This window comes from Lutjanus erythropterus, chromosome 7 (assembly GCF_056507025.1).
Source record: "Lutjanus erythropterus isolate fLutEry1 chromosome 7, fLutEry1.hap2, whole genome shotgun sequence".
Taxonomy (NCBI): domain Eukaryota; kingdom Metazoa; phylum Chordata; class Actinopteri; order Lutjaniformes; family Lutjanidae; genus Lutjanus; species Lutjanus erythropterus.
This window is the reverse complement of record NC_139323.1, coordinates 20,870,847-20,898,017: the sequence shown is the minus strand read 5'-3', so window position 1 is coordinate 20,898,017 and position 27,171 is coordinate 20,870,847. Positions and strand designations below refer to the sequence as shown.

Sequence of the window (27,171 nt, the reverse complement as noted above, 5' to 3'; positions counted from 1 at the left end):
CGTCTAGATTGGAACCTTAGTTTTTCAAACTCTCGCGAGAGTTGTACGATTTAGGCATTCACTGTGCACTTTGCACAGAGTAATTATGTTTTATAAAATGACAACATTTCGATTAAAACCTGCTCCGGTTTGGGGCCAAAAAAATACTTGGTTAAGGATAGGGAAAGATCAGGATTTGGGTTAAATGATTACTCACGCGAGATCTATCACGGGTCTGGGGTTCCCTTCTAGACACGACCGTTTGATACCACAAGCTATTTCCGCGTTGTTACCTTATTAGCATTAAGCTACCTGGAAAGTAGTTGACTTTTGTAATTTATTCAGAACCTGACTGCTGTTTTCAATACAGGCATTTCTTCGACAAAGGAAGGAAATCTTTCATGGTTTTCGGGCAGAAAGTGTAAGTTAAAAATGAATGACTGTTCGCTGCTTTGGTGTGTTCCTGTGTAAAAGTACTGTTATGGTACGTTAGCTAACGAGTAGCCAGTTCCTGCTTAATGGGCGGCTAACCAGCTAGTGCCAAGCAGCGTGTAGTATGGAAAGAGGGATTTAATTATCTATCACGAAGGTTTGTCAAGTTTAATGGGCTGGACACACTCAGTCAGGTGTTGTCTGTGGGGTGTGAAGCTGTCCGTTTCTGGACCTTTTGAGCTTCATGAGCTGATGTGTCAAAAAGAAACCAAAACTACTTTTGTTGTCTGTGACACAACATTGATTTTACGTGGACGCTACAAAACATACAGAATATTCAATTTAAGAGGATGATGCCAAAGATATGTGGTTTAAAAATACTACGTATTCTCCGCTTCTTATTTAGGTGCGGTGTCAAATTTGATGATAAAATATCCCATATTAAGGCTTGTCCATGAAAGTTTCAGTCATATATCAAGAGGAGACCAAGTAACAATAACTTTAGACCAGAACCAGCCAAATGTACACTTTGAGTCTGCAAGTTAGAACAGATGGGAACAGAAACTAGGCACCTTACCATAGTTGCCTTGACAAATTGTATGGTAACAACTTGTAAAAAGCAATGTTCAATTCAAGGCATGATGTGTATAGAATTGTCACAATGACAGAAATTTAAATTTCGATTTTAATACTAACATAAAAAATAGGGCTGATAGTAACGACAATTTTCCGGTGATAATTTAATCAATGAATCGAGAAATAGTTCTTTGTCTATAAAATGTCAGAAAATATTCCACAAAGTAAAGATGACGTCCTCAAATCTCTTGTTTTGTCCCAACCCAAAGGTATTCAGTTTACTGTCATAGGGCAGTAAAGAAACCAGAAATATTCACGTTTAAGAAACTGGAATCAGAGAATTTTTACTTTTCTTAAAAAAAATATATAAATAAATACTCCACCCTCGAAAATCTGTAGCAAAATGGTGGTTGATTTACTAATTCATTAATTGTTGCAGCTCTAATAAGAAATGATGCTCAATGATAGTCAGTGATACTTAATACGTCTTACTGAACACTGTCTGGTTTTGCTTCAAGTCAGATTTCAGGCAGGACAGTAAAGCCTGGACTGAACTGAGACCTTCAGTGAGCACTTAGATGTTGTTGTTTTTTTTAAATAACTTCGGTAATGTCAATACTATAATTAACAGATGTTGTAATGTATTAAACAAGTATTGATACAGCAATACTTTTGTCAGCCTTACAAGTTTGTAAGGGAAAAGTGTTGTTTTGGTGTGGTTATAATGAGGTGATAGATAGATTTATATTCACTAAAAATCTGTGGTAAACATGGTTCAGTCATTTGACAAAAAATAACAAACTTAAAGTCAACTTTAATAGATTTATCTGGAGCTTGGAGTTGGTAATGTTGTATGTGGGGGGAATGAATGAGTGAGTGAATGAATGAGTGAGTGAATGAGTGAATGTTAAAAAAAATACTTTCAGGCCTGGTTTTACTAATGTTTGCCTGCATCGTATTCCACTCTCATCAGCTGAAATTTCCAGCAGAGTGATATTTGTTGCTCGGACTGGTTGGATAAAATGAATGGGTGAAGGGAGCTGCTGCAGTGTTTTCTGGGAATGAACTTCTGTAGAATTTGCACTTCACTTAGGCCCCAGGCAGCAGAGCAGGCTACAGTATACAGGCTACAGTAAAATGTGGAGTAACTGTGTAACATTTGCCACAGTTATGACACAGACGTTGAAGTGTCCGCAGCGTCATGCAGCTGACACATTTAGTGAGACTCCATATCAGAAATGCACAGTTGGAAGTGAGGAGGCTTCTAGGCTGAAGAGCAGGAGCTCCTCGATGAAGCAGCGCAGAGACGCCTGCCCTGAATGGGGCCGTCACCTCAGTAACAGTTTAACTGTTGATACTGTGTGAGCTTAGTTTAGGCCATGGTCTAGGTTTTCACAGATTAAGTTCTGTTGTTTAAATGATTTGATTGTCAGTTAGACCAGGTGCTGCCATGTAAACACTCTGAAGTTTGTTAAACAAACCTGTTCAGTTTTCATGTGTCTACCTGGTTTCCCACAGGGTGTCAGGTCTGGTGCAGGGTTGTTGAACGGTTAATGCACAGAGTAAAGAGGCTGAAAATTGAAGACAAAACAGAAGACGGCCAAGACAGGTACAGGACATTTTCCCCTCACAGCTGTCTAAATCATTTATTTGGTTCTAATTTTCATTCATTTTGATTAAATTAATTTTTTTCTTAGTGTCTGATGCAAGAAAGATGGATTTTATATGTTAGAATGTGATCTGAAGGTCAAATATGTCTCTTGACATTTTGATAAATGTATTATTGAAATATGGTAGTTGGTATGCTAACTAAAGTCTTTCTTAAAAAGCTTTGTATTAATGTCATCTGTTTGTTTGACTCTAGTTCTAATTATTTTCTGTCCTGTTTGTTTATTTTTTTTTATCTCATTTTATATTATGCCCACTATTATTCATACTCTTTCAGCTGCTCTTCATAAAAATTCATGCCAGCATCCAACATTGCTGTCCCTCTTTTTCAACCATTCATACTCCTTTCTACACTTAAACAACTCATATCTACTCATTCATACTTTCAGATAGGGCTAGTCATTATGGCTTAAAATTAATATGTCAATACTTTTAGGCTATGTCGCAATATACAGTTAATATTTTGATATACACGTTACGTAAGTAGAGCTGGGCTGATACATGGACAAAATCAAATACATGTCCACAACCTGATAAGTTCAGAAATCTATATCACTTTACTGTAATGCAGTATTCAAAACCAGGAAATGACAACACTTATGCAATATTATAAAATAAGGATATACAAAATCTAAGACGACGTCTAGTCTCATATCACAGTATTGATATAATATCTTTATATTGCCCAGAAATACTATCAGATGCCTTCAAACCGTAAAATGTTACACATCTTTCACATGTTGACTTATTGATTTTTAAATCCTATATACAGCAAAGCAACCTTTTATCACTTGTACCAGTATTCATACTTCTTCAACTGATTTTTTATACTAACAAAAGCCAGAAATGCAGTTTAGCTCCCAGTTTATATTTGTCATTCTTCACCTTTTTCCCATTATCATCTTTTTAACTTTTATCTACTCATTCATACTTTAACCCAGAAACTCCATTCAAACCTTAAAATGTTCCACATCTTTCATACATTATTGATATTATTCAACTTTTAAAGCCATTAATGGAGGTTAGCGTTACCTTTTCAACACCCAGCATTCACACCGCAATCTAGTTTTATAATATTGTTTTAACTTCCCACGTGTTGTGAGGCTGTACTTGGGCACAGCATTGCATTGAGTTCATTGCTAAAGGTAGCATGCTAACATACTGATGAGTAGCAGGTAATTACTGTCATTTTAACCATCCTAGTTTAGCATGTTTGCCTGCTAACATTAGCAAATCAGCACAAAGTAAAGCTGAGGATGATGGGAATTAATTATCATTAGTTGTCATCATCAGCTGTTGCTTTCCTGCTTTGTTTGACATCTAGATTAAATCATTAGAAGATCAACTAAGCAGTTTTTAATGTAAACGTAAATTAAACCACCCTCAATTAAACATGTACACATATTTGGCCGTTACTTTGCCATTGTGATTTACTGTAGACGTGTCTGAGCTGATCGGTCTGTGTCATGGTCCACAGCGTCAGAGAGGCACTGGCAGGTATGATGGGGGTGGACGAGCTCTCGGACAGCACAGAGGTGGTGGAGATGGAGGATGTGAATCCCACCCAGTTCCAGGTGGAGAAGCATACATGGGACGGCCTGCGGAACATCATCCACAATAGCCGCAAGAACACAGGTGTGGTTATCAGCAAGGCACCACATGACTTCCAGTTCATCCAGAAGGACGAGGCCAGTCCGCACTCCCACCGCATCTACTACCTGGGTGAGCTGTCACAGTTGTTCAGTAATTTACTCATTTTCAAAACAGGGTCTGAAATTAAAATATGCTGAGTGCCAAATAATGCAATTTTCTTACAGTAAATGTCAAAAAATGAATAAAACCAAGCACAGATGAGGTGCTTTTAGCAGACACTGACTTGTTGGCCTGCAGATTCAGTCATTTTGAATGGTAGCATGGCTCTGTGAATTATCTGTGGATACAGCTGGTGAGTCACAGTTGCCAGCCTGCAACTGTTTTCAAGCTCATTTCATTTCCAAAGGGCTGCAGTGGATCTAGTCACTGTGTGCTGAAGAAAACATGAAACTAAACCATAAACACCATTTTGCTTTGTGGCTGCCTTTCTGCTTTTTTTCTGTTGCAGCTGTAGTGCAGAGAATTTCTGCAAAATGCTTGCTGTTCTTTGCTGCCGTGTCTCAAGCGGCTTGATTTAGTGGGTGATATCATTTCCAGAGCCGTGTTAAGTGGTGTAATATGCACCACAGAGTCTGTAAGACCTGTACCCATGGTAGCTCAGTTGTTGACTATACAAACAGTCATCCCAGGATGGCAACACTTGTTGACTGCTTGAAAATGCTCCCTTAAAGGAATAGTTTGGTTTTTTTGAAGTGTGGTTGTATGAGATATTTTCCACAGTCAGTGTATTACCCACAGTAGATGTCAGTCAGCAACGACCCCGGGTTAGAAAAGCAGCAGGAGTACTAATTTGGGAAACTGAGCAATGACCTGCTGTGGAAGTGTCAGCAGCAAAATGTAGTTTAGCCACCTAAAGCAGCCTTTCCCACTTCCCACTTTTAAAATGACTATATATTTTCATTTCCACTTAAATAAACAAAATCAAAATCATGATGATGTGAGATTTGTTGGGGTCTGTACCAAAACACTTGTTTTCTTACATCTGGAGAACAAGCTGGACTTCACTGACAGAAAACTGTAGCATACGATTGTAGAACATGTTTCACTTTTCTAAAAACATCTGTGTTAAGTGGTTTTGGTATCAGTGAAAAAAAAGTTGTTTTTTTTCTAAACCTGTCTTTTTGCACCAGCGTTCAGCCATCATACAGGAAGAGAAGAAAGCAAAACCAGTTTTTCTATGTAGTGCAGCAGAAGATAGACCAGAGTCTGAGCTTGTTGGCACTGTACATGCAGATGAGCATTGATCAGATTTCTCAGGAAAACAGGACGTTTGATTGACTTGATCTGTGCTCTCTGTTCTTACAGGAATGCCTTACGCCAGCAGGGAAAATTCATTACTCTACTCAGACATTCCCAAGAAGATCCGCAAAGATGCTCTGCTGGTTTTGTCATGGAAACAGATGCTGGATCACTTTCAGGTGAGGAGAATTTTTAGTCCTCTTCCTCCTCTCTCTCTGACATTTTAATGTTATTGAGCTTATCCGAATCAGATATTTGAAAGAGTATTTAATTGTTTAGAAGATGATGGTGATCCATAATCAGTGTATGAACTATAGCAGATAGCGGTCAACCCACCCCCAGTTTCTTAGCTTTCATGCACCAGCAAGAAATGTACTGCTGTGCACAGGGTCCGCAACAAAAGATATTTTAGTTTCGTAAAAAATCTGCTGCTGCCTCGATCTGTTAGTTTGTTTGTATTATTGTGTGACTTCAGTGAATCTGAACTGTACTCCCCCCTTAAAGTTATGTTTTTGGGCTTTTCTTGCCTTTATTTGATAGTACAACTGAAGAGTAGACAGGAAAGGGGGGTGAAGAGAGAGGGGATGACACGCAGCAAACGGCCGCAGGCGGGAGTCAAACTAGCGGCCTCTGCAGAGGACCGACAGCCTCCATACATGGGGCGGACGCTCCACCAACTGAGCTAAACAGCCACCCCTGAACTGTACTTTTAAAACATCAAAATCACACAATAGCACAAACAAACTTGCAGATCTAGGCAGCAATAGACCAGCAAATCCTGTCTTTTGGGAAGTAAAATCTTTGATTTCACCCATGGAGACCCATGGTCTAAAATCTGTCTGACGACAAGGTAAAGCGTGAAAATATTGTAGTGTACACTTAAACCAATATTCATGTTTTTAGGTAGGACTGTAAGTGACTGAAATACATTTTGCTGTTGACCCCGTCCACACCAGTTAAGTGCTTAGTTTCCACGCTGCTACTCCTCTCTCCTTCTCCAAAACTGGGGGCGTAACATGATACATTAACTATCAATAAGGATCTCATACAACCCTACTTCAAATAATCTGTATGATCCATTTAAGGCCAAAATAACCTGGACCACTTTAGGCCACAAGAACATATCATAACAGACCATGGGACTGATGCTCATTGCTCTCTTATGCTGGCTTATACTGATTCCAGCAGCAACAGAGAATTTGTTCCTGCTGAGGTGACAGAAGAGGTTCTGTTTATTGGTACATGGTGATTCTCTCTTTAATTTAGCATGTTAATGTTTTCTTACCATGTGTTTGTTTTCCATGCCCTGAACAAACTCTTTTTGACATTGACCTTGCTCGACCAGCATTGTCACGTTGTGTGTCCTCCTGTCACCCCTGACCTCAGGCCAGCCCTCACCACGGGGGCTTCTCGCGGGAGGAGGAGCTGCTGCGGGAGAGGAAACGTTTGGGGGTATCTGGCATCACCTCCTATGATTACCACCGTCCCAGTGGCCTCATCCTGTTCCAGGCCAACAGCAGCCTGTACTACTGCCGTGATGGTGGAAACAACACCTTCATTGTGAGTTAAAGGACAGTTAAGTAAGACTTTCATTGCCAATGACTGTTATAGACCTGCAGGGGTTGATAAGTTGGCTGAATAGGCCAAAGCCTCAACAACTCCTTGGCCAGAGGGGGAGGTTTCTGGCTCTCTTATAAGCCTCTATTGAGTTCCTCTGTAAAAAAAATATTACATTTAAACCTTTGAAAACTGGCTGTACTCTGCTTTTCTAAGATGACTAGAAGGCAACATGCATAGCACTTGCTTGGAGTCAAAGCCCCTAAGAATTCCATGTCAAAGAAAAAAAGTCAGTTCCTGCACACACTTATCACCTCTGCATTGAATTACTAAAATCAGGACCTTTCTCAAGACATAGCAATCATAAAGTCACAGTGCATGGATGAATTCAAAGTATAGGATCTATGTTTCCACACTGCAGACTGGCTGTGTCTTGTGTATATGTACCACTGATTTGGAAATGTATTTTATTTAATTTTGTTTTATTATTTTCTTTTTTTCCCTGCTATTTTATTTATTAGTACATTTATTTATCTTTATTTTTGCCCCTATTTATTGGTATTAAGAGGTTTATAGATGCAGTATATTTGGATAGTTGAGGATTTTGAATAACTGAACAATTGAATGTGACTATAGACACACCTCAAACAAAGCTGTGAACTATCTTGCAATTATGGTCTGTATTTAAGCACTATGTCATTTTGTGACAGGATGAGAGTAGCCATAAATCACGTCCCACAATCACAACTCCTTTTGGGTGAATACAAGCACTGTAAAAACAGCCAGTCAACATGTGTGTCAGTGGCAAACACTTCATGACAGGTTAGTTAATGATGTTACTGAGTAAATGACATGTCTGCCAGCTGTGTCTGTTGATCAAAGTGAATCCGAAAAGATTGTTGGTGATGGTGGAAGTTTTTACTGTGAAAAAATAAGGTATTTCCATAAAATACATGCTTTTAGAATGGAGTTTGGTTAAACGGTCTGCAAAAATAAAGGGTCTTAAGGATATAAAAAGTGACAGTTGTCTGAAATACATTACCCGAAAATTCAATAAAATAATTGTATGTTATGTTTGCTCACTTTGATGGAGATGGGAAAAAATTACTTGTAAAATTGATTAATCATCAGAAATTGTTGCTGGTAAATTTTCTGTTTTCTCGACTGATCATTTCAGCCCTCTTCATTATTCTTTGATAACAAAAAATAGGGTATCTCTATCAAAAAAGACTGTAAAACTCATGTATCAAAGTCACAGTGTGTATTGTCATATGCACACGTTTCCCTGTACAATGAATCAGGAGTTAACAAGGAACTCACATTATAAAAGTGAAAAAAAAACATATAAAAAATAAATAAATAAATAAAAAATAGTCTAGCAATGTCCAGCAGTGCCTGCTAACTAAAAAAACTAACTAAATAAAAATGAATGATGCTTTAGTTTATTTAAAAAAAATAAAAATCACTGATTCAGAGATGTAAGTTTTTACTTAACAGCTGTGTTATGTTGAAAACCAAATACTAACCTGATGTGTTATCAGGCTTTTTGAAACATCAGTATTGGTCTCAAAAATCCCTTCATGGTCCAACTCAGAATAGAAAATAAAAATAATCTTCATGTGTTTTATATTTTCACTTATTGTTGATGACAAAGTGGGGAACTGCAGTAGCTGTGACTTCAGATTTTCTCCACTTTCTCTCTGTGTTTGTTCAGACGTCTCCTGTTAAGCCTGTAGAGATTAAGACTCAGAGTTCGGGTACACGCATGGACCCCAAAATCTGCCCCGGGAACTCCAACTTTATCGGCTTCATCAACAACAACGACATTTGGGTGACCAGCATTGAGACGGGTGAAGAGAGGAGGCTCACCTTCTGCCACAAAGGTCCGGACTGAGATGGTCACATGTTCTTACCTGGTGCTTGGACTTTTTTATTAGTGTATTTATTTTTCTCTGCATTAATTTCAGGTATTGATAACCCAAAGGAGGACCCCAAATCTGCTGGTGTGGCCACTTTTGTTACACAGGAGGAATTTGACCGCTTCACTGGATATTGGTGGTCACCTGCTGCTCGTGAGGGTGAGTGAGTAATGGAGATATAAATTGTGATTAGGGCTGTCACAATCATGACATTTTAGTTGCCGATGAATTATCATACAAATAATTGTGTTAACAGTTTAATTATCTTTTTATGTTAAATTTAGGCCACTATTACTATATAAACCTGTTACATCTCTGTTTGCCTTTTTGGTTTTTTTTTTGTGATCAACTTTTTTATTGACATTTTATGTCTGTACATGGGCCTTTTTGGTTTTATAAACAAAAATTGCACAGGGCAGATAGAACATAAATAATAACTTAAATATACAAATGTTATTACTAAAATATAAAAAAAAACTGATGAGAGGTACCAATAATTTGAAACAGGTTCTATTCTAATAATAATAAAATTAATAAGAGATTAGATAATAATAATAAATAAATAATATTAAATAATTAAATTCAAACAGCGATAAACATGACCACCAAGTAATGCAAATTTTAAACAAATTTACAGAAAATCTGCAAAAGAAAATGCAAAGTAATGTGCATTTCTATCCACTACCATTGTGTGAATCTTAGAAGTCAACCTCAAACAAAAAGAGTGCCAGTTAAACCTCAAATGGTGGAAAACGTCGTGGGAATACTGATGGAAATATGACATTTCTCTTTTTATACAGGTGAATGGAAATGGAAATTATTCTAACATTTATGCAGATTTATTGCTGTCAGCTCAAATAATCGAAATCGGGCAATTATTTAATAATTGTGACAAGCCTTAGCGAAGAGGCATATTATCAATAACCATTATCATCATAATGTCAGTAGTTTTCAATGTAGATTATTATATGCATTAAAAAACAAGAATTCATTCATATGAGACTTTTCTACAAGTGGTGTGAAATTAAGACAAAACGGGTTCTTTGATGGACCAGTCATAATAGTAATAATAACGAGTTCACCTGTGAAGTTTGTTCCCACCTGCTTGCAGTGGTTATTTGTAAATGTTCTCTGCCTGACTGGTTTTACTGGTCTCTCTCTCTCTGGTTCAGAATCAGATGGTGGTAAGACTCTGCAGATTCTGTATGAGGAGGTGGACGAGTCCGAGGTCGAGATCATTCATGTTCCATCTCCAGCTTTGGAGGAGCGCAAAACTGATGTCTATAGATACCCACGTGCAGGTACACACACAAAAAAAAGACACTTTTTTTTAATTTACACTATAAAATATGTGATGCATTTGTTATTTACTCTTTTTTATGTGTTTGTGTGATTAAAAAAAACTCTTTGCAGCAGCAAAGTTGAGTTAAAGGTGAACTATGGGGTTTTAATCAAACAAAAGTTATATTTATATTTAGTGTTACTCACCAAAAACACTGTAACCTGTTCATACTGCTAGCCCAAATTTGTTTTTTATGGTATATTTAGATTGTTGTTGAAAGTCTGAACAGCAAAAACTGAGATGTAAACCACATTTGAAGCAGGTTTGACATCTGATTACGTCTGATTTCTACAGATGCATGTCAGTCTGGATGCATCACAATGTATGCGTCATCTCAGTCTCCAAACAATGATGCTGTCAAGTCGTGGTGCAGAACTCCTGTGTTGTGTCAGACAAACTCAGTAATGGAGAAGTTCTTGACAGTGTGACTGTTTGGAGAGCGAGATGATAGATCTCCATTTCTCATGCTTCCGTGTTGGAAATCTGTGTCATCAGTGTACCTAGTTAGTGATGCCTACAACGTTACCGCAGCAATCCTTGCAAATAAATTGGAGTTGTCCAGACACACAAATCCAATCTGATCGCTTGCAAATAATAATGTAGACAATTTGTCTTAAAGATGTGATTCAAGAAACAAATCAGATTTTCTTGCAATCTGAACAAAGCTTATGTGTGTATCTTTGAGGTCTAACAAAGGTGTTCAATGCATTTTCTTCCTCATATAATATTTGCAAAGCTTTATATCCGTGTTTACTAGCTAGAAGTCTCCTCTCCTTCGTCCCTGCCTGTGCTGGTGCTTTGGTGTCTTGGCACGTTAGCCCCAAATAAAACAAGCACCCACTTACAAGAAAACTGCTTTAGATGTTGCTGGCTAGAGGTCAAAAACTCCACAGGGATTCTTCTAAACTGTACATGTTTGTTGTGTAGCTCAGTGAATACAACAGGATATTTATAACAGCTCACAGTGTTTATCCAGACTTCTTCAGAAAGGTTTCATGTGTGTATATATTTTGGTGCGTAACTCAGTTTTGTTTGTTTCCAGGCAGCAAGAATCCTGATATCACTCTCAAAATAGCAGAAATCAGGACAGACAATCTGGGCAAAGTGAGTACTTATTCAGCACCATAAAACTTTAGTTTACCAGAAAGTTCTTCAGAGAGATGTTCAAATTTCAGCTTCTTGTTTCTCCTTCAGATTGTCAGCACACAGGAAAAAGTTTTACCTGTTCCCTTCACCAGCATGTTCCCTAATGCTGAATATATCACCAGAGCCGGCTGGACAAAAGATGGACAATAGTAAGTTTTATTTCTCTGAAAGGTTAAAAAAACACAACACCCTTTGGTTTTAAAACCACCTTTAAACTCTGCCCAACTCCAAAGGCTCCAAAATCCAGAGTTGAGTAACATAGGCTACGTTTCATTAGTTGTTCAACCTTCGCTCACTTCCCCTCAGCACAATCCCCACTGTCATGTATGTCGTCTCATTTGTCTGAAAAACTGAAGTGAACTTCTGAACCTCAGAGGCATGAGGGAGCAAGTCAACAATGATGGTCACTCTTGGGTGTATGTCACCCACAATGCATTGCTGTCATGTATTTAGTGCAAAAAATTTGTTATTTATTTAATTAAGTATTTATTTATTTATTTACCAGGGACAGTGCATATTAATCAACATTTCACATGTGGAAAAAATGCTGTTTTGCAAGATATTATAAACCTGCAGTAATAATAGTTCTGATAATCATGATGCAGATCACAGATATTTCTAAGTCAGAAACCGATGCAGGTCATTATCAATTGCAGAAGACACTTTCACCTCATTGAAGTGAGTCTTTAAGTATTTCTGATGTTTTGTAAAAAGATGTATAGTGTTAACCTACAAATGGTGGTTGATCCATGATGCTGTGGGCTCAAAGTGAGCAAAGGCGAGTGTATTTCACCACAGTCCTCCGCTCGTCCCTGACCCTGTGCTCTTCAGGTGACCTCTGTTTGACATACGCTGTTAAGTTATACCAAGGGCTGCAGAACGAAACGCAGGTATAGAGTCAGTGTGCTACACATGCTCATGTCCGTCATAGTGCTTCCTTTCTCTGTGCGTCAGTGCGTGGGCGGTCCTGATGGAACGACGGCAGCAGCGCCTCCAGCTGGTTCTGCTGCCTCCAGCGCTCTTCATCCCTGCACATGAGGACGAGGCCAGCAGGCAAAAGAGCCTTGAGGCCCTTGGAGACTCCATCCATCCCTTCATCATCTACGAGGAGACCACCGACGTCTGGATCAATGTGAGGCCCAACACTGCGTCTGTCTGTTGCAGCCTCACATTACGATTCATGCCGATAAGATGAGAAGATGTTAAGTGCAGCTTTCAGTGGGAAAAAAAAACATAATGATCATCTGTTTCTCTCTCAGGTCCATGACATCTTCCATCCATTAACCCAAACCAGTGATGATGAGATCTCCTTCATAGCAGTAAATGAATCAAAAACAGGTTTCTGTCACCTGTACAAGATCACAACAGAGTTACAGCGGGGCAGCTACAACTGGGTCAAAGGATACACACACTCTGAAGGTAACACTGTCAATAAGCACAGACTGGTGTCACAAATTCATAGTCCAGGTGAGACAAAATATCCTCAGAGAATAACAATAACAAAACATACCTTTATTTCAAAACAAGTTACAAAGCACTTTACATACAATTATAAACAGATAATGGAGCACATCTGAAATCAATAAAATAGTAAAATAAAATAGCGAGGTTTCAAAAGTGACTTGAGTGATGATAAATCAATTAAGTGTATTAAGTGTTTCCTTGTGTTTAGGTGAAATGGTCTGTTAGTTTATTCACTTATCTTCTCTCCTTACTCACCAGATGATTTCAAGTGTCCGTACAAAGAGGAGGTGACAGTAACCAGCGGGGAGTGGGAGGTGCTGGCCAATCATGGAGCAAAGGTACAGCCCACATATCTGTTCAAGTCTGCTGACATGCAACTATCCAGAGCAGCACTAATACGCCATTGCATGAATCTGTGCACTACTACTTTGTGTCTGAACAAAACATACAAACAGTTTTTCTTGCTCTGTGGTGTTTGTGCAGCGTTCGTCCAGTCCTCAGATTTGGGTGGACGAGGCATCAAAGCTGGTTTACTTTCAAGGAACCAAAGACTCTCCTCTGGAGCATCACCTCTATGTCGTGAGCTACGAGTCGCCAGGTGAAATCGTCCGACTCACCAAATCTGGCTTCTCCCACAGCTGCTCTGTGAGCCAGGTATCCCAACACACAATCAATTATATGATAAATTTATAGAAGAAGAATATTAGTAGTTGCATCACTTTTCAAAACCCCCATGAGTAATAATAATTTAACTTCAAAAACAAACCATATTCGTATTTGTTGTCTTTCAGAGATTTCAGCAGATAAATAAATAGTTGGGTATACTGTTTAATTATATCTAGTCTTGTCTTTTCTTCCACACAGACCTTTGACATGTTCATCAGCCATTACAGCAGTTTGACCACAGCACCCTGCGTTCACATCTACAAGCTGGTCGGCTCTGAGAGTGACCCGCTGCACAAGGAGCCTCAGTTCTGGGCAAGCATGATGGAGTCTTCTGGTACTGAAACTAAACTGCTTTAACAGTTTGTTTCTAACAAATGAAAATGTGACAGGTTTCTTTCTTGAGTTATTGCTAAAAGATGATGTATGACACAATGAATTAAACTGAGATAATTAACTTGAGACTTTTTAAAAGTACATTCATTGCTGGTTTTTGTCCAGGTTTCCCATTGGACTACACTCCTCCAGAGATCTTCAGCTTCACAGGGAAGTCGGGCTTCGAGCTGTATGGCATGTTGTACAAACCAAACAATCTGGTGCCTGGCAGGAAGCATCCCACCGTCATCTTCGTCTACGGCGGCCCACAGGTTTGATTTCCACCACTGTTACATGAGATTCATGTCATGCAACTTCGGGACACTTGAGCAGAACACATAACTGCAGCGCTAATCAAACTCTGATTATGTCAAAGTAACTAACAGTTTTAGTCTAAGCGTTTTTGACCAAATGACATTTCTGTAAACACATTTTCTGTCCTTCCAGGTCCAGTTAGTGAATAACTCTTATAAAGGAGTGAAGTACCTGCGGCTGAGCACACTGGCGTCTCTGGGCTACGTTGTGCTGGTCATCGATGGGCGGGGCTCATGTCAGCGAGGACTCAAGTTTGAAGGAGCTGTGAAAGACAAAATGGTAAATTATAATTTATCTGTCTGCTTCAGGAAATAACAGTGAAAGTGACACACGGTATAAAGATATGTCGCTTTATAGAAAAAAATTAATTAATTTACTGGTGAAATGTGTTTTTTATGGCTGTGTTAGTGTAATTTAGGACTTTGTAAACTTTTGTAAACTTGAATAAGTAATTGTATGTAAAGTGACAGTGAAATGATGATCATGCCAGGTGATTTTACCTCATTGTTCTCCTCCAATCAGGGTCAGGTGGAGATTGAGGACCAGGTGGAGGGTTTGCATTACGTAGCTGACAAGTACAAATTTGTGGACCTGAGTCGTGTCGCCATCCACGGCTGGTCATATGGAGGCTTCCTGTCCCTCATGGGCCTCATCCACAAACCGGACATCTTCAAGGTCAAAACCACTAACGCTCACCCTGTTATTATGCTAAACTGGAGTGATAATATTCCCTTAAGTTTAGCCATTTTTTAAGTGCTGCTATCCATCACAGTTGTCAGATTATTTTGTGTAATTCTTATTTACTTTTACAATCTCAAATTGCTTCATAAATCTGGTAATATGAAACACTAGACTCTAAAGTCAGTCTTTTAGTTGCATTTCCAAATCAGTTTTTAGCAGAAGTGGTAAAAACTGCTTGTGTTTGCTTTTCAGGTCGCCATCGCAGGAGCTCCAGTGACTTTGTGGATGGCGTATGACACGGGCTACACAGAGCGGTATTTGGACACACCTGAGAAAAATCAGAAGGGATATGAGGCGTGCTCTGTCGCCCTGCATGTCGACAAACTCCCCAATGAGTGAGAGCCCATGTATTGTTTGTATTTAGTATTTATACTTAAAATATGTTACTATGTGTACCACATAACTGAGAGAAAAGGTCACTATACTGTCTAATACTCCACTTCTTACTATACCTTGTTTAATCTACCTCTTATCTAGATAGAAGTTTGTAGATTGTAGAGGTTTAAATGTACACTTTGATTCTGGTCATTCTTTCCTGTGTTTTTTAGTATCAGTTACATTAATCCGAAATGTTTATATAAGAAACTGTGTAGCGAAACTAATAAATCTGTGTTTCTGTTAAATGCAGGCCCAACAGATTGCTGATCCTGCACGGGTTTCTAGATGAGAATGTGCACTTTTTCCACACCAACTTCCTGGTGTCTCAACTGATCCGGGCCGGGAAGCCATACAGCCTACAGGTAGGCAGACTTTAGTGTAGACTGTCATCATTTTTTATAACTGATGCATGCCTGAAGTGGTCAAAACTCCAACAACATTTGCATGATAAAGAACAACTTCATCGTGAGATCATCAGTGTTATATTACACAGAATATTACAAAGCACATTTGAATAAAATGTATGAAACTAAGACAGCAGCAGGGAGGAAGATTTGGAGCTTCTGCAGTTTCTTTCAGCATTTTAATCAAAAAACGGCTTTGGAAAAGTAAATCTACAAACCTGGAGATTATTGTTGTCCACAAACATAATAATAATAATTATCTGTGAAAATCATCAACAACACATAGTTCATCTGCATGCATTTTTTGATCAAATAAAACATGTAAACAGTGGGAATTAAAAGTATCTGACAGCTATTCCTATGTTCAATTATTTCTGCATTTGAGACCCAGCTGAAATTTCCAACTTCTAGCCTCATGCAATCCAGGTGCCTGACACCAAAACTAAACAAAAAACATGGCTGATCCTGACAAATTAGTTTCTTTGGTAAGTGTACACACAAGTGAACCCTCAGAAGCGCCTCCTCCTCTGGGCGCCCCTATAGCTCCATGTGTTGAGAAAATAACACATCTATACTGCATGCAAAAAGTAGTTTTAAGTAAGATTTCAGTTAATCCCATGATGGTTTAACATACGTCTCTGTTTTTCCAGGTTTATCCCAATGAACGACACAGCATCCGATGTCCAGAGTCTGGAGAACATTATGAGATTACGCTGCTGCACTTCCTTCAGCAGAATCTCTGATAAGGCTTTCTACACACTGACCTTCCCTTCCTCGCTTCCTTTCCTTGTCACCATGTCTCCTCCTTCCCTTTCCTCTAATTGCGTCACTTTCTCTTTCACTCGATTTTACGATATGTTAAAATCAATCTATGCCAAACCTTATCACACCTCAAGAGATGTTTGTCAGTCTTAAAGGTGCAGAAGCATTTTAATATCGAAAAATCATGATAAGACTCATTATTCACGTTTTAGTATAATCACCGTAAATGAAGCCATCATGAGCGAAGTCTTGAACTCCTTTAACACCTGGTGTTTTTAATGCATTCTGGTTATCCTCATCAAGCTGGGATTTCTATCCTCCAGAGCAAAACCTGTATGTGAGGAATTTGAGGTGGCAGCAAATCAGCTCCAGACTTCCTTAAAAAAAAAATCAAGATTTTGTGGGTTGTTGAGTAAAGGGAATCTTTATAACCTTTGTGAAACACTTGTCTGCAACATATTCTTAATTATTTGTCCCCTCTTATAAATTCAGCACCTGTAATACATTAAGTTATTACTTTCTTTGTGTAAAAGTATTTTGTCAGTTTGTACAGGTGTGTTGCAGCACCAGCATGTATGCTACTCTGCGACTAAGTAAATTATATGCCATGTTAACAGCAGAACAACTGCACAGATACATCACACAGTTATTTCTCTATATCATTCATTTCTCAACTATATTGCTTTCATTTTTTACACAATTCTGCTGAAGAACACAACTTTTGGTGCTTTCATTTCGCAGAATAGTCATATAATCAGTAGTTAGAGGTGTGGCTTTCAGGCTTCTCTTGCTCTGTATCTAAATTTGAACAAGCCATATGTTAAATTAGCTAAAAATATACATCAATTTTATGTTGTATCCGGTTTGTATACGAACTGCACTTATAATTATGTGCACTGCTGTTAACTCACAGATTGGGCGGACCAGGTTCATAAAAATTAAGTTATGGGTGCATCTCCCCAGAGATAGAGACAAGCAGAGCAACAACATTAATTATTTAATTCTGTTCCCTCTGGAGACTTTCGTTCACAGTTTATAGTTTTGCTGCTTAAATGTCCCACAACGTTTGTTGCCGTGACATTACTGCACACATGGAAATATTTAAAATGACTGAAACCAGCCTCTCTACTCGTCAAAGTAAACTGTAAAGAAAACACTCATACATCAATACAACTCACAAGAAAGAAAAAAACAGGAAAGTTTGTGCTGCTTGCCATAATTTAAAAGGCAATATATCCTGTAGTGTCTGGTAGAGGTGCAGTTGCAAGTCTCTGTGGGATGATTTATGCTCGGAGGTCATCTGGCCAACAGATCATTTATACTTACCTAAAGATCCAAACACAGTATGAGTCAGGCTACATCCAGGTGTAGTCCGGCAGATCCAGTCACATTTTGATCACAATGCATTTACACATTGCAGTAACATCCATTTGTCCTTATCTACATACTTGTATCCAGATACAGATGACATTTTAATACCACATGTAAAGGGGGTCTTGTAATCTTCACGCTGTATTTTGCAGTGGATGGAAGTCTGTTGGATTGCTTTAATCCTCAAAACAAGCAGAGGGTGCTGTTTATCCAGAACAAACGGGGCTGAAGCTTTATGAGATTATGGTGATGGCGGAGAAAATTCACAATGTGACAAGGATGACATTTGACATTTAACATGCTGCTCGTAGCACCACAAACACAACATGTCAGCAATGCAAAAAGTACAGAAGTGGACCTGCTGTGCAGAGGAGATTTCTCTTTTTGTGCCATTTCCAGTTTTGTTTTTTTTTATTGAACTTTCACTTTATTTTTCTGGGACCCAGCTGATAAAGTTATCGTCTGTGTGTGTCTGAATAAACACTGGAGAGAAATTAGTCAACATAAAGCTCTGTAAGAGCAGACATCAAGCTCTTAACCCCCTTTGTTGTTGTATACTCTGTAGTCTTTTTGCTTGTGTTCTCATGTGCTGTCACAGATTACTTTTAATGTGGTGTGCCGCACTTCTATCTACAAGAAAAAAAAAAAAGTTACGCACCACATTTTTATTGTGTATTGAAAAAATATTTTTATGGATTCTTATGCATTCATAAATGGTGGAAATATGTAGCGGCTTGTTGCTGTTTTGCTTGCTTTAAATTTCCGGGGAGCTTCTTTTTCTTCTGCTGCTGAGGACTTTTGCACATATTACGTGTTTGCCTCGGTGCCAACAAACTGACCTATAAGATGATACATGACACAACTGTTGGCAGTCTGAGGTGCCTTGCAAAAGTTTAAGAGTGCCTGCTCATATAGTTTATATATATCAGGGAATCTGTCTGAGGACCTACTACAGTAACATGCCTTGTGACGTGTGTGTGATGACCATCTGTAAGATGAGCTATCATGACCTGTACATGGTTAAATGTACTCTCAGATACTGAAGAAATAAACAGAAGTGAACAATCTTTTTTCAAAGTCTTGTCACCAAATTAAATGTGTTATTTTTAAAAAAGCAGTCAGTTGCAAAGTTTGTCTTTAAAAATCATTTCAGTTTTTTGTGCGAAAACAAAAGTTCAGGCAGTTGGTAGTTAAACAGTTTTGAGCCTCTTTTGATGAGATTAGGGGAGAGGAGATGACACAGAATTAAAGTGATGAAAATAGAGTATAAACCAATTTGTACCAAACTCAATGAACACAACAGATTCAAAAACAAAATGCAAATCTTAGACGAGGCGCGGGGAGCTCACAAGGACAACTAACCTCAACATGGATGTAAAGTCAGTTTTACTCACCCTTAATCATACATTTATCTCATCTCAACCTCATTTATGTAGCACCTTTCATACAAACATGCAGCCCAAAGTGCCTTATATAGCAAAATAAAAAACACAGACCAAAAACAAATAATCAACAATGAATAAAATTAGAAAAATAAAATGTTAAGAGTAACTAAATAAGTCAAAAGAATAAAACAATATGAAAATCATTGATTATAACTTCAAACTAAAGCTATATCATTGCTCCAAATTAAAAGCCAGATTAAAAAGATGTTTTTTTTTTCCCTTTTAAAATACAGAAAGAGAGTTTGCCATAATATTCAAAAGCAGTGTGTTCAGTTTAGTGGCACTTTCATCTGTTGTTAATGGGACACATTGGGACATTTTGAAGGAAAAATCGTGGAGGACCTTAGCAAACTGGCTGGAACATAAAATAAAATGAAATAAAATCTCAGATGTAGGGAGAAGCAAGAGTATAAACAAGTTAAGAGCTCTAACTTCTGTACTACATTAGACTCTCACTCCAACTGGGAAAAACTACACAACAAACACTCAACACAAATATGAATCATCTTAATACAGCTGTTATTTTCTGGTATAATGTTACAGGGGAAAGAAGCATTAAGAATAAGTAAGTCAGAATAAATAAGTCAGATCCTGACTCACAAGTTAAACACAGACACAACAAAACCATTTCACATCATAATAAAGTGAGAAAAAAATAAGACATGCATTTCTTGTCACCATTTTCTCCAGCAGGGGTCAGCAGTGATAAACAAACCTGGTAAATCACTTAAAACCCCTGAGATATTCAAACAAATTATGTACAGTTCCAATCAATCGAACAGCTTCTCAGTCATTTTTTAGTTTTTTCTACATGGAAGCCACAGAGAGCCATTAATTCACCATATACCCACTTAAACCTGCAATCTGATTAAAAACAACATGAAACCTCAGTGTTTCACTGCATACAGCACCAAAGTCACACACAAGCTAATAAGATCACCTTGTATCTCACAATTTAGTCTTTCCATAAATTATGTGTTGAATCAAAGTTTGTGGTTTATTTGTAGAGACTGATACGGTGAATTAAAACATGTCGTGTGTCATGTAAAGCTCAGAGTGCATTGAGCTTTCAGCCAAAGTCCTCTTTACATCCTGTGGTCTTTACTCGTCATTATTTTATAGATTTTGATTCTATTTTGAACATGTAAATAAACAAATATGAACAAATACAAAAGAATAACCCCTATAATCTGCTTGAAACCCCTGTATGCTCTAGATATGGCAATAATTTTGCTTATCTTCTTCTTTTTAACTTAAAAAGGTCATAAGTTTAAGTCCATACTTGTGATGTCCAGAAATTCAAACTATGTGCATGTATTGGTATCTGTATCAGCGATGTCGGCATATCTGATATCGGCAAAAATCCAATAACTTGGATCCCTATTTTAAACCATAGAAAATCACTGTATCATGATATGTACCTTTACTGTGATATAAAATTACCCGTATAAAATCTCTGATAGTACATTTTGACCATATCATCCACCGCTAAAATAAAGATAGAAATATTTATGAAACTGTAGCTTCATTGCCACCTAATTAATGTGAGTTACCTGATACATTTTTCATTAGAACAAGCTTGTGTTTCTTACCATTTGCTTGTAGTTGGTTTGCCAACATGAATGATTGCAACTGTAAGCATTGTTTACATTTCTTGATGGAAGGATAATTTTTTTTAAGGGTAGCACTGTCACCTCACAGCAAGAAGGTTCTGAGTTTGAATCTCACAGCCAGCTGGGGGGCTGGGGAGTTTGGGGCAGGACCTTTCTGTACAGAGTCTGCATGTTCTCCATCGCATGGGTTCTCTCTGGGTTCTCCAGCTTCCTCCCACAGTGCAAAGACATGCAGCATAATAGGTGAATTGGTAACTCTAAATTGGTCATAGGTCTGAATTTGAGTGTGTATGGTTCTTTGTCTCTTTGTGTCAGCGCTGCGATGAACTGGTGACTTGGCTCCAGGATGTGCCCCGTGTCTCTCCCAGTGTCAGCTGGGAGAGACGTTAGCCCCCTGCGACCCGTCAGGATTAGTAGTTACAGACAATGGATGGAGGTTTTTACAGTTACATTACTGCTAGCACAAAAAAAATAAATAGTAAATTAAGTAACAACATATAAATATATATATATATGTATATAAAAAAAACCTGATTTGATGTTAACCATTTCTCTATTTGCATTTGATAATTTAATCACTTGTATGGAGAAAAAATATTTAAAGGTGTTTATTTGTTTATTTATCTGTGACACCTGGTTGCTTTGCATGCACTTAAATGTTTACATGCAGTATTTAACATGAACTGAACTGAACTGAACTGAACTGATCTAACTGATGAGCTAACTAATTCAACTGAACTATCTTCAAATAAAAGGAAGAAAAAAAAGGAAAAACTGTTTCATCATTCGAGTGAAATCCAGTAGAAACTCTGAGTTGGGATCTTCTCCCTTTCAAGTGGGGAATTGCACAGAGACTGAAAGCAAAACTTGATAGTAAAAGAAGTTTCAAATTAAACTTTTTTTCATATTTTTGGTGGTTATTAATAATTAATATCCTGATAAGTGCAGGACATTGGGGCAAGAAATGTTTCCTTTTATCTTTTATGCACAATTCAGTTTATCACCATTCAAATTACTCTGAAAAGTTTTTGACAATTTTTGATTTTCTTCTTTATTTTACCTGCTAATAAGCTAATTATGCTAATTACACAAATTGCCCAATATACTCTTTGCAAGTTGCCTTTCATCCCCTGGTCGTGCAGATTAAATTTCAATCAGTAAAGTTAATAGGAAACACCATTAGCCACAAGCCAATAACCAACATAAATCATGTCTGAAAAGGAATAGGAAGGTGTAAATACATATTGGTCCAACCCCATTCTTTATATTTTATCAAAAAATTTTGTGTTAAACATGTATATTCAAACTTTCTGTGTTCACCATTCATTCATGAAAAAAGTGTAAAATATGTTTCTTTTTATTGTTTTTAAGTTTAGGGGTGATTATTATTATTACGCCTTCAAGCATGAACAAAGAGCCAGAGTTATTTAAACCTTTAAAAACTTTATTTTTAACCACTTTTTATAAATGAAATAAAAAAGTATATAAATGTTGACAATAAACGGTACATTAAAAGTATTTAAAACACATACAGCATGTATTACAAAATAAGATAAGAAATATAACCCTTACAAAGGGAATAAAGTTACAACTGTCACTATGACTGAAAATGTCCACTGAGACAATGAGTTATCATATGGCATAGCATAGAAATAAAATCATCCAGCTGATGATCAGAATCTGATCAGATCTTCTTAGTTAACATATAAGTTAATAATGTCTTTGGTCCTCTGCTGTTTTTTCCTTTTTGAGACTGATGGGATTATTGATTTATTGTGGCAGGGGCGATCTTCAGCAGGGTGGTCTTCACAGAGATGTGTTGTCCATTTGTGGACGTCCAAAACATCCCTTTTCTTCTGGACTGCTGTTGTCTGAGCATCCTCGGCCTTCTGGGATATCTGCCGTTGAGGTTTGACTCACCACAGCTGCTGAACCACCAACCACCTGCAACCAGAGAGCACTTTTGTTAAACACTGCCACCAACCTTTCCTGATATGAGAGATGTGTTGTTATGTGGTGAGGTTTCAAGAAGTCGTACCTGAGAGCAGCTCAGCGCAGTTGAGGTCTGCGGCGAGGTCGTTGTCTCTGTCTGCTGTGGAGAAAGGAAGGCCAGAGACTCCGGTCGTCAGGATGCTCTCCTGAACCCCAGACGCAGACTCCTCCGCCTCCAGGTGGAGAGCGAACGTCTTCTCCTCTCCGTCAAGTTGGAATCCATAACGAGCCGCCGCCTGCTGTCCCGCCTCATCAGAGAGCTCCACCTGCAGGACGTACCGGCCTTGTTTGGACAAAGAGTGGATGTTCTCCAAGCCCAACCAAAACTCACCTGAAAGATAAGAAATATTCAGATTAATTTTCACGACAGAGATGTAGTGACACAGAACAAAATATTCTAACTTTTTGTCTTCTTTACTCACCATTTAGGCTGCCGAAGCCTCTCTTATAGTTCTCCCACAGCTGGTTGAAGTTCTGGGACCCATCGTAACGTTTCTGGATGATGGTCCATCCACCTTCTGTATAAAGGAGCAAAAAGAGAAATGTAGAGGTAAAGAGACCTTTTTTAAAAAATATATGGGAGCTTTTTTGCCTCTATTATGACGAAACTGCCAAAGACAGACAGGAAATATCTTAAGAGCCCTAAAATACTTCATACCAAACAATTTTCTCAAGAAAATATCTGAGAAATTACAAGTTTTATTTTTTAAAACTTTACTCTTTGTCAGCCAAAATGGCTAAAGTGTGAGTTAGATTTCTTAATGCAGTGCTAATATCTTTTCCTATTCTGTCCTTTAAATGAAAATCTTCTCGTCTAAGCACGGTGTGTTTTTACTGCTGTTTGTTGATACCCAACAAAACCCTTGGCTCTGAAACTCTGATTTAAGCTGTTGAAACAGGTGTATTTTTCTTCCCTTGTTCAGCTTTCAGCAATCTAACAGCGTTGTTTTATTATTCAAACCCGAGGACTTTTGGGACAGTCCCTGTCTCACTCACCTGAAGTCATTTCACAGAGGACGTTGAAGGGCTGGGAGCTCTCTGGTTGGATCGTGTAGACACCGCTGACTCGCTGCCCTTGTAAAAACAGATCATGGCAGTCTCTGCCCAAACCTGAGAAAACCAGAACAGAAACAGGAAACTCTGATCAGATGATTCAGCGAGTGGGTCACTGAGGTTTGTGTGTTCAGACTGAATCAGCAGTGGCAAACAGTCTCAGGCTCAGGTTTGAGAAGTTGTTTTTGAGGCTTTGGTTTTATGTCACACACTTTGCTTGTGATCAGAGCGTGCAAAGAGTAAAGTTTAGTGTGTGGACATGTAGTACAGTAGGTGTGTTTTCCCCCTGATCTTTGGACTGTAGGTGAGCTGCTCTGCCAGCGAGTCAAGTATGAATTCAGGTGCAAAGGTGAACTTTTTTCCTCCATGTCACAACCATTTTCTTTAATGTCATCTGTAGACGTGCACTCTCTCAGGCACTCCTGTTTCACTTTGAAATATACATTTTTGGCAAAAAAAAAAAAAAAGTTTTGTTTTGTTGCAATTATTAAATCTCTGCTTTCTTCTCAGACTTTTCCTCTTTTATACAAGATGTCACATTAAACTGGGCAAATGTTTTAATACTTAATATTATATATATATATTATCAGTTAATTGAGAAAATAATTGACAGATTAAGAGGCAATGAAAATAATCAGTAGTTGTGGTCTACTTAAGTATTGTGCCTTCAAAGCACATTATATATTGGCATACATGGTAATTAATTATGAAATATATTTCCACATCCTCACACTGTACTGTTTATCTCTCTTAGAATAACCTTTCTGGAATTATAGCGAGCAACTTCTGGTAGGAAAAATAGATTTCCCTCACGTTATTTGTGCTTTCTTAAATTGGGTGCTCAAGACTAACCATTGAACGTAAACGTAGACTATGATGCACATTTTAGTTCATGAGTATATAAAAAAAATGGTGTAGAGGCGACACATTTTTACAATTCTAGCATGTAAGAATCCCTGAAGCCCTACAACAATGATAACTGAAGAAAATACTAAAAAAAAAACATTATTCATTTCCATATAAATTTTGTCAAAGTCACTGCATGCAGCTCTGGAGCTGCAGGCTGCCGTCCCCTGGAGGTGTGTAGATTACAGGAGGAGATGTTTTTTGTTTATTTATCTTAGAACTTAAAATCTGCAGTGAGTTGTAGATCATCTTCAACTCATCAGTTAATGTCTAAGGTGAAACCTCTCACAGAAACACATACTGGTCAAAGTCTTTTCAGCACCATCACTCATTTTTGACATGATTTCTCATTGCGACCTCCACCTGCCATCACCTTTAAGCATGTTTTTTGTTTGTTTGTTTTCTTACCTGATGTGTTTTGGCTGTTCTCCGCCGCTCCCCTCAGTGCTGTCTCTTCATCTCTCCGCCTGTGTGATTTCACTCTCTTGTGTCCAACCTAGTGGATCACAGAAACTTAAATTATCCCTTTTGATAATTAATCTTGTTAAGGAAGTTGTTTGGTTAGAGGGATTATTCTGTAACTCAGTGGTTAAATCATATGAGGTGTACTGTTATTTATTAAAAAAATGTTTGGGGAGGAGAACTTCCTTGACTCACTCAAAAAGAACCTCCGAGGCAGCCTCTTTCACAACGATTAAAATGTGTTTATTGTCAAACTCTGATGCGTTTTGTCATCAAGCCTTCATCGGGCTGCTGAAATTGATCAGAATTTGTCTGTTTCGAGGTCTAACATCAACACGCCATGACAATAAAGTCATTTTAATTGTTTTAATAGAGAGTGCCTGGGAGGTTTTTTTTTTGTGATTTTTGTGTACAGTTATTTATATTTTAACGTGCTGTGGCTCACCTTGCTCTGCAGTGCTTGCAGATGCAGACTCTGCTTCTCCAGTTTGTCTTGTTGCTGCTTGATTTTCTCCACCAGCTGGTCGATGCGTCTGTTCTGAGCCGCCAGCAACCTCTGAAAACAGCCGAAATAAGAAAACATCAGCTTCACAGCATAATCACAGGTACATCCCTGTCTCTTTATAGAGGTATTTAGATGGGAAACAATTTCACAACACACTGGAACACTATATTTTATAAGTTCTTAATGTTTTTTGTCAAAGTGTCATTGACTGATTTCTGATCTGATTTAGCTTTGGACCTTGGTTTTGATGTCTCTGATGGATCCGGACTCCAGCAGGGACACCTTTTAGAACATTTTCTGGTCTCTGTGTTTTCAGTTACTTATCTCAGTTGAATAATAAGTATATAGGACTAATATTTCTCCAGTGAAAGCTATAATAACAACATGGAAGTGGTATTTTCCTCTCACCTGGATGAATGGGACTCCTGTGTGGTCGCTGTTGTTGTTGCTGTCCACAACCTGCACCTCCTCCAGTCTGTCCATCCTGGATTGGATGTCCTGGCTCTGCTTCTTCACCTCCTCCACCTTAAACTTCACCTCCTCAGCCAGCTGTGCAGCCATCTTCTGCCTCTCCTCCTCCACTTCTTTGCTCCTCGCCTTCAGAGCTTCATCTTGCTCCTGCTGCCTCCTCTCCAGCTCGGCCAGCGTGTTGTTGAAGGTTTTCAGTTTGGCACTGACATCTCTCATCTGGGCTTTGGTCTTGTCCACGTGCTCCTTCAGGCCCTGGCCCAGCTGCAGGAGGCCGTGAGCTACTACGTTCACGTCGTCCCAGGAGGCGTGTTTGTCCCGACCAGGCAGAGCTGGGACGCCTGCTGCTATGTGCACCAAGATGGTCACCAGGAGGATGATGAGCTGTGGTATCTTCATCTTTGTGTCTGTTTAGACTCTGTTTCAGAATGAAAGCTGGTCCTGATGTCTCTGTGTGTGTCTCTGCTGCTGAATGGCTTTGTGAGAGGTTTTATAGCTCAGTGCTGCAGCAGAGGGCTGCTCTGATTGGCTGGTGGAGCTTGGAGGTGGGGATGAAGAGGAGTTAGTGGGTGTGGAAAGTCTGTCATAGTGGTCAGCCCTCTGAGGACTTGTACCATGATGCAATCAATGGTCTGAATTACTGATTAAACACTCACTGATACAAGGATGTGAAACCAATTTTGTTTTACTTTCAAAGCTCCGACTGAGATTTTCTTCCAAAGGACTTTGAAAACTTTATTTGA

At 38.5% G+C, this 27,171-nt stretch overlaps 2 protein-coding genes across 3 annotated transcripts; one reads left to right on the top strand and one right to left on the bottom strand.

Moving 5' to 3' along the window:
- Positions 1–236: 236 nt before the first annotated feature.
- On the top strand, positions 237–17,243 carry LOC146323974 (dipeptidyl peptidase 9-like). 2 transcript variants are annotated; one of them, XM_084723154.1, is made up of 21 exons: positions 243–400; positions 2,506–2,596; positions 4,133–4,377; positions 5,614–5,726; positions 6,934–7,107; positions 8,819–8,987; positions 9,072–9,182; positions 10,196–10,324; positions 11,408–11,469; positions 11,560–11,660; positions 12,466–12,643; positions 12,771–12,930; positions 13,234–13,313; positions 13,459–13,629; positions 13,840–13,975; positions 14,140–14,285; positions 14,461–14,607; positions 14,851–15,003; positions 15,262–15,404; positions 15,698–15,809; positions 16,502–17,243. In XM_084723154.1, exons 2-21 carry the CDS (start codon positions 2,541–2,543, stop codon positions 16,592–16,594), a joined length of 2,679 nt encoding a protein of 892 aa, XP_084579280.1. In that variant the 5' UTR covers positions 243–400; positions 2,506–2,540; the 3' UTR covers positions 16,595–17,243. The 2 variants fall into 2 exon arrangements, with proteins under 2 accessions (XP_084579281.1, XP_084579280.1); XM_084723155.1 differs by lacking the exon at positions 2,506–2,596 and having other exon boundaries at positions 237–400.
- Positions 17,244–22,465: 5,222 nt separating this feature from the next.
- Positions 22,466–26,906, bottom strand: LOC146323973 (angiopoietin-related protein 4-like). Its single transcript, XM_084723152.1, has 7 exons — positions 26,369–26,906; positions 25,901–26,011; positions 25,402–25,489; positions 24,031–24,144; positions 23,457–23,552; positions 23,081–23,365; positions 22,466–22,986 (listed from the first exon to the last, which is right to left on the bottom strand). The coding sequence occupies exons 1-7, from the start codon at positions 26,825–26,827 to the stop codon at positions 22,805–22,807; spliced, it is 1,335 nt and encodes a 444-aa protein (XP_084579278.1). The 5' UTR covers positions 26,828–26,906; the 3' UTR covers positions 22,466–22,804.
- Between the last annotated feature and the right edge of the window lie 265 nt (positions 26,907–27,171).